At 37.3% G+C, this 12,882-nt stretch overlaps 1 protein-coding gene across 13 annotated transcripts in view; it reads right to left on the minus strand.

Moving 5' to 3' along the window:
* DMD (dystrophin) overlaps nucleotides 1-12,882 on the minus strand; it is a 1,236,775-nt gene that overhangs the window by 999,810 nt on the left and 224,083 nt on the right. Inside the window, exon 1 of one of the 13 annotated variants that reach the window (XM_072027517.1) lies at nucleotides 8,157-8,340. The exons of the other annotated variants lie outside the window; for them this stretch is intronic. Coding sequence (XP_071883618.1) covers nucleotides 8,157-8,175 — 19 coding nt within the window. The 5' untranslated portion in view covers nucleotides 8,176-8,340. Of the gene's footprint in view, nucleotides 1-8,156; nucleotides 8,341-12,882 lie in introns of those variants that run through there. 13 annotated transcript variants of the gene reach the window in all.

Raw genomic sequence — 12,882 nt, forward strand, 5'->3', positions numbered from 1 at the left:
TACTTAAACCAGTTTTACTACTTGAGCAAAGTAGCAATAGTAAGTAATCACAGAATTTGAAAAACAGTTTTTTCATACATATTTTAAAAAACAGTTATTTATCCTTTGTTCCCCATAACTGGAAATTTTGCTTCAAACCCTGTGTGAGACTGAAATGTCCCTGACTTCTAAAAATGATAAAATAAAATAAAATAAAATAAAATAAAATAAAATAAAATAAAATAAAATAAAATAAAATAAAATAAAATAAAATAAAATAAAATAATAAAATAAAGTAAGCATGCTAGCATCATAAGCACCTTTATGAAGAGCTATTTGATTTTCAGACTTTTTTTTTCTCACAATTTTCTTCACTCAATCCAAAAATATATTGATTACTAAAAAGACACAGAATTTGCATTATTTTTCTGAGAGTTTGCATTCATCAAAAAAAAAAAAGTCAATTTTAATGTTTTAATATGAACACTGTACCGAGAATGCAGAACAGTGGAGGCTGGAAGGGACCTCCTAAGATTCCTGGGTCCAAGTTCCCTCTGCAGAGAAGGGTCAGCAAGAGCAGATTGCTCAGTTCCTTTTTCACTTGGGTTTTGAACATCTCCAAGAAAGGACGAACTGTGACATCTCTGTATAAGCTTTTCCAGTGACCGATCATTGAGAATAAATTTTCCTTATACCTAACCTGAATTTCCCTTTTTTCAGCTCAAGTTCCATGCCTCTTTTCCTATCACTGTGTACCTCTGAGAAGCATCTGACTCCCTGTTCTCCACAAACATCCAGTTAGGTAGTTGTAGTTGGCCCTCCCTTCCTCAATCCCCTGGCTGTATTTTTGAAAGTCGAATCAATCCATCTCCTTGATGCTCCGTGCTCCAGCCCCCAATGATCTGGACTTGCTCCAGTATGCCAGCGTCTGTGGGGAATCCCAAAAGCAGAGACCATTATCCAGGTGAGTCTCAGGAGAGCTGACTTGAGAGGAAGCATCACTTTTTGATAGTGTGCTGCCGACCTGTGGTCATGACACAATTTTACCATGCTACTAAAATTCTACAAACATTTTTTCTGCTACTACCTGAAAATAAATTATCTTTCTTTTCAATTCCAAAGAAAGAGAATGGTAGAAAAACTTCTCATTATGTTAAAAGATATTTTAACATGTTTAAATACTCCTTCTGCTTCCACAAAATAGAGTAGATTATTTGACAACTCGTACTACAAGTCACCAGAACATCTACTGTGTTGTTATGAGGAGATAGAACTTACTACCTGCCAGTAGCAATTCTCCATAAGTATTTTAATAATTCAAATGAGGACAATAGTTGGTTTAGCCTGAATAGTGTTTATCTGATTCCTTTTTCTAGGTCAAAAAATGGGAACTATTTGTATAAACCCAGCTGAAGCAGAAAACATGCTAAAAATCTAGAGAAATTCATCTGTTCGACACTGAAGAGCTTGCTCAGTTTCCCAGGATTTCAGTCACTCCAATACAAAATGTTACAAAATTTTGCAAGCTGCACTTCATAAATAGTTAAGAATTTAATTGTAAATGCTCCCAGGAAAGTACTATCACAGTTCTAAACATAATCCATAGTGATCTTACTGACATCTCTGAGGGCTTTGTTCCTCGGATCTCCTTTTGTCACTGACCTCTGTTGACACATCCACAGCTACATGGTAATGCAGCACACTAACAAGCTTTGAATTAGTTATGAAGATCTCTCTGAGATTGTGGGAGTTTCATCAAGATGATAAAATATGACTCTAGTAAGTTGGGGAACTCACGGCTCAGAAAACTCAACCTTCCACAGGAAAGACAAATCACCAAAAAAAAAAAAAAAGGTAATTTGATTTGTCTGTAAGTCTTCAGTTCTCTACTAGATCTGACCAAGCTGACTCAAAAGATTTTCAGGAATACAACCAAGATTTATTTTCTTCTCTCCAAAGATAAGGGATAAAGTAATTTATTTTCTTCTCATCACTGACGCAAAATTGAATTTTGTTGCTGGAAAGGTCCCAACTTCTGAGAAGCCGTATGTTTTGTGTCCAGCATGTGGAAAAGCTAAGAGTATTTGAGTGACTCTTGGGGATTTCTGAATGGTTCCCAGTCTTACCACTGCCCTGCTTGCCCCTCCACTGTCCCATTCAACTGCTGGTTGGCAAAAGTCCAAACCATGCACCAGAGTGACTAAGACACAGGTTTGTTGGCAACTGAGGGGCATCCTCATATCCCACTACCCACCCAAAGCAGGCCCTTGTTGAATGGAAGACTGGGAGAGGAAAGAGCAGGACCAGCTCCCAGCAGGACTGGGAGGGGAAAGAGCAGGACCAGCCATCATCATGGCAATCCAATTTACAGCTTTTCAGAATAGCTGCTTGGAGCTTGTATAACTCCTGAGCTGAAGAAAAAGTCAGTGGTGATCACAGTCAGATCTCTTGCACTCAATAAAAACTGTATTTTAACAAGGAATTAATCCATTTTTATTTTTTTTAAGCATTGACTCTAGAAAAAAGCAATAAATACATATTATGTAGTGCATAGTTTAAATGGTAGAACCACAATATCTAAATTTTCTGAACCATTTAGAAAAAAAGGAATGACCAGGGTTAAGAGGCTCCACCCAATCTCCAGTAATTACCAATTACTCCTGTCTAGACGTGACAAATATATTAATCATACTGACAACCAAATTCATAATCTCTTCCCTATGTATTTGTGCTCCTTTATTTTTTTTCTGGGTCACAGTTCATTCTACCAAGGAGCATTTTGCTTAATCCTTATAATTTCTGAATAACTCAGGACATTCTGAGATTTAAAAAATGCTACCAGGCTCGTCACTGATGTACATATCTTTTTTTTTGAATTTTTGTTTCAGTCTAGAGGCATGTATAAAAAGCATAAACAAAATCAGCTGATATTATAAATGTAGAGATTAACCCAGAAACCTGGCTCTAAACATAGCCTCCTGTGACCTAACACTACCTTCTCAGAACAAATCCTGGATGAACAGAGGCTTTACATTTGTCTTCTCAAAAGCAACGGTTTTCAGCAGACCAGTGGAGAAAAGAAGTGAGAGCAAAGGTTTTTCATTTGTAGATTCTAGACATTCTAGACACTACATAGAAGTAATGTGACCAGGCATCTTCCACTGACTGTGGTTCTCAGCAATGAAAGAAAAACACATCTCAAAACTATGACATTATTATAGCACAGTTATAAAAAGACTTCAAGTAGACCACTTGTAAAAGAGCAGTATGTCTTCATTTAAGGTTATGCATGGCCACCCAGTTTTCTTCCAGATGACTTCATCATGTTGGTACTTTTACCTCAGGAAGATTTAGATAGAGATTATAAAACAATAAAAATTAAAAAAAAAAAAAAGAGTAAATTTAAAAATAGCCTCATAAAAATGTAAAATAACATAATCAAAAAAATAAATGAATCATATATGCTCAAACTCGTCAGCAGAAGATCCACAACTAGAAGATTCCCTTGTTACCATTCTGGAAAGCCATTTATCCATTTTGCACATTCTAGTCAAGTTTTCATAGCCCATCCCATCCTTATCAGTTTTTCCTTACCAGCATTTTGAGGTGGCTATTCTTTTTTAAATTGTATGTTGCATTATTCATAATGTTTGCACTTTCTACTAGCACTTAAGGTCCTTGGTGTCTACTGTTCTAGACAATATAAAAAGGGTAGAAAGAACAGCCTCTGCCTGAAGCATTTATATTTTAAATACTGTACAAAAGAGAACTTATGCCTTTATTCACTACAATGGGTATGAAACTGGCACGAAGGCAACTTGCCTGAAGATAGTTATCTCTGTCAAAAAAAGTTAGAGAAGCTATTGTTTGGTGCTTTTTCTTTTTCTTTTTCTTTTATCTTTTTTTTTTTTTTTTCCCATGTTACTTTTCCTTTCCTTTGCTTTGCTTTCCTTTCATTTCTTTCTATAACACAGAGGTAGTTAGAAAAATCATCCTCCAATTACTTATTTTCATAATTTTATTTTACATTTTCCTCAAGAAACTTGCTTACTCCCCCTCATCCCATATCATCATCTGAAACAGGCAGCCAATTATTCTCTTAGGCTGATTAAATTTTATTCACAGGAAATCAAATATTTCAGGAAGCTTCCTTCATTCCCTTGATTAAGAGTAGTCCTAAAATCAACCCATTGTCAGCATTAGACTGTTCTGTTAAACAGGTCCATAACAACATGCTTGTCCTTTCATTTTTTATTGAAAGTGAATTTCTTAAATCTACTTTTACACAGAGAAATTGCCTTGAGAGAGAGAATTAAAAAAAAAAAAAAAGAATAAAAAAAAAAAAAACGAATTAAAAAAAAAGAAGAAAAAAAAGTGCTGAGAATCAGCCTTGACTATCTCTGTTATGTTTTAATGATAAAATGATAACCTGGCCTTTTTATCATAACCTTGGAGAAGCTAGTTCAGTGACAACAGAGTATTCTTTCACCTGAACTATGCACTGAATGTGCTTGTATTTATGACCTATCTGAATTGATGCTTTCTAACATACAATATAATATTTACTTTAAAATTGAATTTTATGGGATGAACATCCTACTACTGCGGATGAGGAGTAGACTGCATAAAAGAAAGCGTTTTCCTCTGAAACTTCACCTGCATCTATCATCACTACATTTACCTGGGCATAAAAGATTAACTATTAAACAAACCAAAGTCAAAACCACCTTAGAATGATTAGAATTTCCCTTTAGTTAGTTAGTTAGTTAGTTTGGTAGGAATAGTTATTCCTATAAGGAGTACTGAGATGGAGACTCCCCATCTGCCACAATGGAAGTGGATACATAAAGTACCTGGCAAAAAGCAGGGCTGAACTGGGAGCAAAACTGAACACTGCATTTGAGAAGTATCAATTTATGATAATTTAAATATTGATTGCTTAAGATGGGTTTAATAAAACTTATGTAAGAGATAAATTTTCATAAGTTCTTCATCCTGTTAGGAATACAGTAAACAGAAAAATATGTTTTTGTTTTTTTTTTTTTTCCTTTTTTTTTTTTTTTTTTAATGGACCAGAACATGTCGCTACTGTCAGGAAAGAAAAAAAAAAAGTCAAATCTAGTCAATAAGTGACAAAGGAAACTCAAGTATTTTAAGATACTTCCAGCATTTGTGGGTTTCAGCCAGATTCCCTTCCATTGCCCCTCCCATGCACACAGACCACCTACCTTTAACTTTAGAATTTCCTCTGATTTTTTGTCAGTTTGAATGCCTTCTCCAAACCACATTTCATCCATAAGTTTAAGAAACAGAGTGTAACTATGAGAGCTGTTCACTTTGGAAACATCCTTAAAAATGCATGTATTTTATGTGACTGCTTGTACATGCTTTATCTAAAAGCATGTTCTAATCAGATGGCAACTGCTTGTAGTTATACATACAAAGGCTATAACAAATATATTGGGGCTTTCTCAGTAACCAAAGTCAAGCATTTAAGTGAGAAGGCTAATCTGCTAATGCACAGATAATTGAGGAAACAAGACACCAATGTTAATTTCTTGCTTGGACCTGCTTGCAGAAAGAGCTTATTGCTCGCTATTGTCTAGAACCTGAGCCTAGTGAGTCTATGCAGATAATTAAGCAGGCTAAGTTACATAGCTATAGTTAAGCAAAGCAAACAGTACAACCACCACCACTCCAGCATATTTCTACGTTGTTGTTGTTTTGTTGTGCTTTTTTTTTTTTCCTGATTGTGCCCATAGAACAAAATTTGCATTGAACAATCAATAAGCAATTACTTTTTATTTGAAAAACATAAACTCTTTGTTCATTCGCTGTTGAAAAGGAACCAAGAGCCCAATCAAAGCCCATTCAATTACATGGAAAAATTCTCTCTTATTTATATATGTATATGTGTGTATATATGCAATTCCCCTTTTCGATGTTTATCCCTAGCTGCATACCCACAGTTCTAAAAAGAAAATGAACAGCCATGTTAACCCAGTTAATGATAGCTATGAGAATGTTCACATGGGAAAACAGCTTTCCCTGCAACTCAAATAAATAAATAAATAAAAATCCAAGACTTCTTAAACTATCCATTTTACCATTGTTGAATAAACAGTACATAGTTTTCTGTTGCTTTTGCAAAGATGCCAGGCAGTTGCACTATCTTTGATCTATTTCTGTTCAAGCTGCATAGAGAAGTGTTTGAAACCATAATGTGCACTATTGATCCAGTAATAGTAGTAGATTATATAGCAAAATATATCTTATTTTATTGCCTAAAAATAGGGGCTATGCAGACAGGATGTTCAGAAGAATAACACAGAGCATGGGATGCACTTGTTGTTTAAACCTGAATGATTTTTTATGATGGTTATGAGCCCCTGATTCAATTTGTTGTTTGCTTATTTGACAGATCACTCCTCACAACATAAGACATATACGGAAGTAAGATAATCATGTTATTTTGTGCTGCAATATGGTTGGATTTTGTTTTCAAATATAAATAATCTTATGAACTGAAAATATTTGTTCCATTTAGGAGCTGCCTTTTAACACACATGAGAATCTACAGTCAAATCTGGAAGTTAATATCGCAGAGAAGGACATATGCTCACCTACCCAGATGAGATTACGGTAGACTACGCAGATTTCTCTAATGTTCTGCAGTCAATGAACAAGAAGATCAACTTCATTGTTCTAACTATATATTTTATGAACTGTGACAAGTTTGTTATAACTCATTTGCTCTAAACTTTTCTTCTGAGATTGCACAAGCACCAGGAGATAAACTCAGCAATGTCAACAAGCTTGGTGGCATAGTTCAAGCTGTGAAGGTTCAATAAATAGGTCTGTAAACATTGCAAATCAACACAGCTTTTGATGAAATGTCAAGCAAGACAGAGCTTAGCTATATTCAACTCAGCTTGAACTCATAAACCATTAACTGGCCTCTGTAGTTACCAGAGAAATGTGTCTTATGAATAAAGCTCAAACGTTGAAATAATAGAAATAAGACCAAAACATTTTTCTTCTAAGCAGAAGACTAATAAAAGTAATTTAATAATGGGGAATTGCATTTTAATCAATCCAATAAAAATAGATTTATAAAAACAGCCAATATGACAACACTATACAGCCTTATGATGGAGAAACCATTATTTTATAGCTCCAAATTAGGAAACGGTGCAAATGTGGGAAGAGAAAAGAAAATTAATTTTGAAATGCCCTGAAAATACTTCAGTTTTGAACCATGGCGTTTTTTTATTATTGTTATTTTTCTTCATGAGACATTGAAATATTGCTTGTTTCAGAGAAAATACATATTCTCCTTTTATTTTTAGGAGAAAGGATAGAATAATAGAATAATACGTGTTATAAAGTATCAAGGTACCTATTTATAAGAGAAGCGAGCATTCTTTTTTTTTTTCCTTAGTGAAGCACTGTACTACATTTATACAGTCAAGTATTCTCTCAAGATTTATTTCCAAATGGCTTGAAAGATATGAAGTTTCTTCAGATACTTTTCCAAATTAATCCTCTAAAGACAAGTCTATTCAATTACCCTAGACTGAATGTAAGGTTGTTTTTGCCTGATGGCCCACTTTTCAACCTATTTCTGTATTACCAGTACAGTAATTCATTTGACCATGTCCAAATTTGTTTGCAGTGAACTTTACATCCTTCTGCTCTCTTTCATAATGAGGAGTTCATTTAGCACAGCAATGAAATCCTTGACCAGGCAGCATCTGTTACCTACAACCGTGCAAACACTTAACACCGTCATTTGAACACACCGTAGTGTCCATCATCATGGAAAAAAAAATCGGTATGCAAAAGTTTACTTGCATATTAACACCCCTCCCATATTAACACCCTGTTGATATTCTCCAAGCAGTTTTGAATCCGACCAAACAGAAGTTAGGCAAGGCAGGGCCATCTGACAGAACCGAGCTCGCCCTTCCCCTCGTCCAGCTCCCTCCCGCTCTACCCCTCACCTGGGAGTCCCTTGCACAAACTTTCCGCATCCCACCCCATGCAGGCACCCGGTGCCCCAGCGTGCCGGGGCTGTCCCAGCAGGCAGCAAACTGACCTAAATGCTATCTTTAGGGTCGCACGGCTGCTGCTCCTTCTTGCGAATGTCTGCCGTGTGCCTTTCAGCTGTTACTCACCCGACGAATCACCAGACATTTCCGATCGCGCAGAGCCCTGCTACCTTCATGGGGAAGCTTTTTGCTGATTTCCCTGTAGGTACTTCTCTCTAACACATCCTGCCAAATACAGAGAACCTGGAGGGAGACTCATTGCCCGGCGCAGGCAATGCACACACGTAACCTGCCTCCAGCTTCACGGGCGTGAGGGGAGCGCAACCTTTTCGGGAACCGATGGGAGAATTACGCCCGGTTTCGCTGCCTCGAACCACGCAGCAAGCTACCCTCCCGCGGTGGGCAGCCAGCGCCTGCTGCACGCCCTCCCTGGTCGCAGAAATGGTTTCTCCCTACACAGGCTCAATCTACCTGATTACGCTCCCTCCTCATCAGAGATCTCAGCCCCCCCGGCAGCAGCGGGCCGACGGCGTCATGCGGGATCTGCGAGGCAGGGCTGCTGCGGGCGGCTGGCCGCCCGTGGGGCGCAGGGGGAGCACCTGGGGAGCAGTCGCCTTTCTCCTTTCTGTACGGCGGGGAGGTTATTCTTCCTGCTCTTACAGTCCTATTCAAACAGGCTTAAAGTCCTTAAGGAAAAAAAGGCCGCCCGCTACTCTGTGTATTTTTTCCCTAAAGCCAGCGTAGTCTTTTTGGTACATGACAGTGTATTGCCATTTGCAGTACATTCCTCCCTCGCTCTCACAAGCAGATAAAATAGAAGAGGCACAATTCCCTCTCCCTTTTCTTCTTTTCTAAATTAAAAGAAGATGGTAACACATATTACCATAACCAACTTTAACACCATCTGCTGTCTTTCAGCAAACTTCACCAGCATGCTTGCTCCACGCCTGAAAAGGTTGTGGTTTTTATTTCATAACCATGAGGCTGGGGGGAAACAAACATTTTTCTTCTCTCCTCTATTTTTTTTTTGTCTTTATTATTCCAATTTATTTGATTATTACATTACTGTTATTCTCCCAGAAAACTCTCCTAATCCAACTTTAAAGACTATGTCAGAAAGAATTCAAAGTTTCTTTACTAGCTAACAGGCTGGTTTTAAAAACATGTAGAGAGAAAGCAGGGGGCAAAGCATTGATCAAGGAAAGATTTATTCTAGTAGTTCAAGCTGGGCTGTAGAGTGTGTGGTCTGTCAGGCACAGTGTAGCATAAAACCATGACAGCCAGGAGGCAGCAGGTGTGGAGACAGTAAATATTTAGCACTGCTCCATTCCAGGTTACTCTGGTACTTCAAGCAGTTGAAGATCTCTAAAATCTGGTGATTTCATTAAGTTTAACCGTTGGTTGTTTTGTTGCTGTTGTTGTTTTGTGTGCAGTGTAAAACCATGAATTATCATAAACCTTGGAATCTTCATAGAGAAAAAAGATTTTAGTCTTCGTTCATTTGACAGCAGGCAAGAACCATAAAAAATATAAATAATTTAAAAGAAGTCACAAGCTGTATGGCAGCTTCCTAAAAATAATAATAATAATAATAAAAGCACCATTATTCTCTGTTTTCAGGACAGCAGTCCAGTCCAGCGGTGTTTGCGAGGGAATAGACAGAACCTGAACCTTTCTCTATGCTCTGAACTTAAGGTGGCTTCTCCCAAACTTAATATGGTGAACCACAACTCTTGTCTCCCCTTGAATCCTGTACTGAGAGTGGTGGGATCATTGCTGGAAAGGTCCGGCTTCATGGTCCTGGGTCCTGCTAACACCTCTGTGGAGTTCCTTAGTAAGAACTTCCTTTCTCAAGATTTTTTTTTTTCCCAAAAATGTGCCACACAAGTGTTAAATAAAAAGTCAATTTGTCTAGTTAGCCTGCTAACATCAAATGAAGCAAAAAGACAAGTTTGACAGTTATGTTCTTTGCAAAAATTTAAAGTTCAATAGTAAGAGAAAATAGGAGTAGAGATCTGGAAATCCAGATGATTAAAAAAAATATTCAAAAAAACACCTGTAGGCATTGATTTCACATGAAGGAGATGTCAGCATGCCTGAAAACTCTCCTTTTAACCACCCCTGCCCCTTAAAAAAATAAGCAGAAGTCCACAAGAATGCCCTTCTCCTAAGAATATGGATATCTTCTCTATAAGCCACTCCACGTTTCATGATGGATCTGACAAACAGAGCTGACAGGCAGCATCATATATACTAGACATATTCATAAATGGGTCTGTTAAAATTACTAATCTTGCTTCTGTGTCAGTTGCAAGAGAAAATAAAATTAATAAATTTAAATAGGCTGCTGGAAAGAAAGAATTCAGGTATTTTTTTATTTTTTATTTTTAATGGCATGTGCAAGATGCAATCTGGGCACTTTCTCCATAATACTCCATTTACTAGTAGTGGGAATGTCTTGGTGCCTATAACAGGGCTGAGAGCACCTCAAGCCACAATAATATGTTGATGCACTTCTACAAGGCAATTTCAAACTTCCTACGCAAGAAGAACAGCAAGCACTAGGTTGCATGTTTTCTTTCTTTTGCCTGTTTTTCAAGCAAATTTTGGCAGAAATTGTGCATGACTGAAAATGTATATGATGGCAAGCTTATTCCAGCACTGGCATAACACAGAACAAGGTTAGTAATTATAAATAAGGATGATATGGTCATCTCCATATTATTTACCTGTTTACTCTTTGTAACAGTGATAACATGATATGTGATTGTATGATAACATGACTGTTTAAAACTATGGCAACTCTGTAACAGCCATGTCTTGGAAAACCAGGCATTGTAAAAACACAGGAATAAAGACAGTGTCTGTTCCCAAGACCTTCAAAACTTAGAAGAATTTGACACTAGCATGAAAAGCAATCAAGAAATGAAAGAGATAAAATAGGAATAAACCTACTCAGTTACATAAATTAATAATTCACAATAAAATAATGGTTAGAGAGTACAGAGGATTCTAGCACGAGTCAGAGCACATTGCTCAATTTCTTAGTTTAGTTGGGAAGATGAAATAGCAATTATTACTGCAATCTACTAATTCTTAGAGAAATTGTTTTCCATTGCTCTGCAAAAGGGCAGACTGCAAAGAGCAGTCCCTTCCACCTCTGTTCTGTATTTCAGAACCACAGAAATACAAGGACAGGCCTCATCTAGCAAAACGTTTGTGAAAATTCTTATTTCACCAAAGCAGTTACTTTTAACGATTTTTGTTTGGCATTTATCAAAAGCTTTTCTGTTCTTTTGTTCCCCAGCTTCCACTGTGGGGCTTCATTTGCTTATAGGCACAATCCTGACTGGTTCATTAGCTGATGCAACAAAAAAATACTCCTAATCATTTAAGCACCATTGCTTAGGTTACCTGACACCTAAACAAAGTTACTGCTATTCAAAAATGTAGAACTTTTAGTGAAAAAAGAGAACCTCTTCCTAAAGGAAGTGCTACAATCTGTAAACTGAATGCACCAGAAGATCTGCAAAATTTCATTCCCGCATCCAAAAGAACCATAAAACTCTTCTGTCACACATAACCCGTCACTTCATGGGTGAAATTTAGCTATAAATCAGCTGATGGGAAAAACAATATACCATATTGTACACCACAGTCTACCTTTGGATTCATACCCCACCTGGGACTTCTAGTTTTGGACAGCTTTATCTTCTGAACACTGGACACCAATCCTTTTTCCCTGACCTCCATCCACCTCGGCGTCTGGAAGGGCCGCCCAGAGCACTCATGGACCCCCTCTCCCACCCCACCTGCATTGAGCCTTCAGTAGCTTCTCACTTTGCTGTGGTTGCCATAGTCTTTTCCCTATTCCTACATCACTGAAGCCTCTTTGCCCCCACTACTCAGGAGTTGACTTGGGGAAGGAGGGTGTTTTATGGAGAAGCCGAGGGACCAGATACTGTTACAGGTAATGTGGCCACTGAAAAGCAAAAAAAAAACAAACCACATGTAGGTGGTTTGATATCAGCGAATAGACCTTGTTTATCTTCGTCTCCTTAGGTAATTTGGAACACAGTTGAGAAACCTGAATGCTTTTGCAAGAAAATCAGAGTTTATGCAGAGAATATAAATAGTTCTTACAAACAGCTCATGAGAGGAAGCCTTCTAAAAGGAAACCTGTTATATTCTTCTATAATTGAGAGCTGTTACTACAGAACGGGTTCTATACAGAGATACACATTTTCTTCAGGCTGAAGTGATTTTTGATAATCCAGGATTAGAAAAATAATAGCTAGAGCAGAGGGAAAAAAAAAAAAACAAAAACAAAAACCGCGCAAAGGCTGTCAGAAAGGATAAATTGATAAAATCACAGGCAAAATCCTGATTCTACATAGGTCAAAGGCAAAACTCCACTGGAAATTGATTTTGCTTCAAGATCACAAGTCAACATCTGCGCTGTTTAGTGTCGCATTATGGAAGAAGATAGCTGTTCGCTTGTACTGTGCTCAAGGGGCCTTGCTCGACACTGAGATCATGTTCCTATACTCTAAGTGTATACACATAAAACTATTCTACATTTTTGAATATTTTCCTCATACTTCTGTATCCTTTATATATAATGCATGTGCAATGCATGTGCAGATACATACTATTTTAATATATCCTTATAGCCCACAGGTTTCGGGATGTTTGTGTGTATATTTTTGAACCACAGAATTCTATTTTCATCAACCTGCTCCCCAGTTTTTTACTTCTGCCTTATGCTTCTTTTTGCCAGTGTTATGAAGCAATAGCAGGCTCTGCCAATGAAGTACATTGCTTTTAAAATAGTGTTTTCTTAAGTTACAAG

Source organism: Anas platyrhynchos, chromosome 1, assembly GCF_047663525.1.
Source record: "Anas platyrhynchos isolate ZD024472 breed Pekin duck chromosome 1, IASCAAS_PekinDuck_T2T, whole genome shotgun sequence".
NCBI classification, from domain to species: Eukaryota; Metazoa; Chordata; class Aves; order Anseriformes; family Anatidae; genus Anas; species Anas platyrhynchos.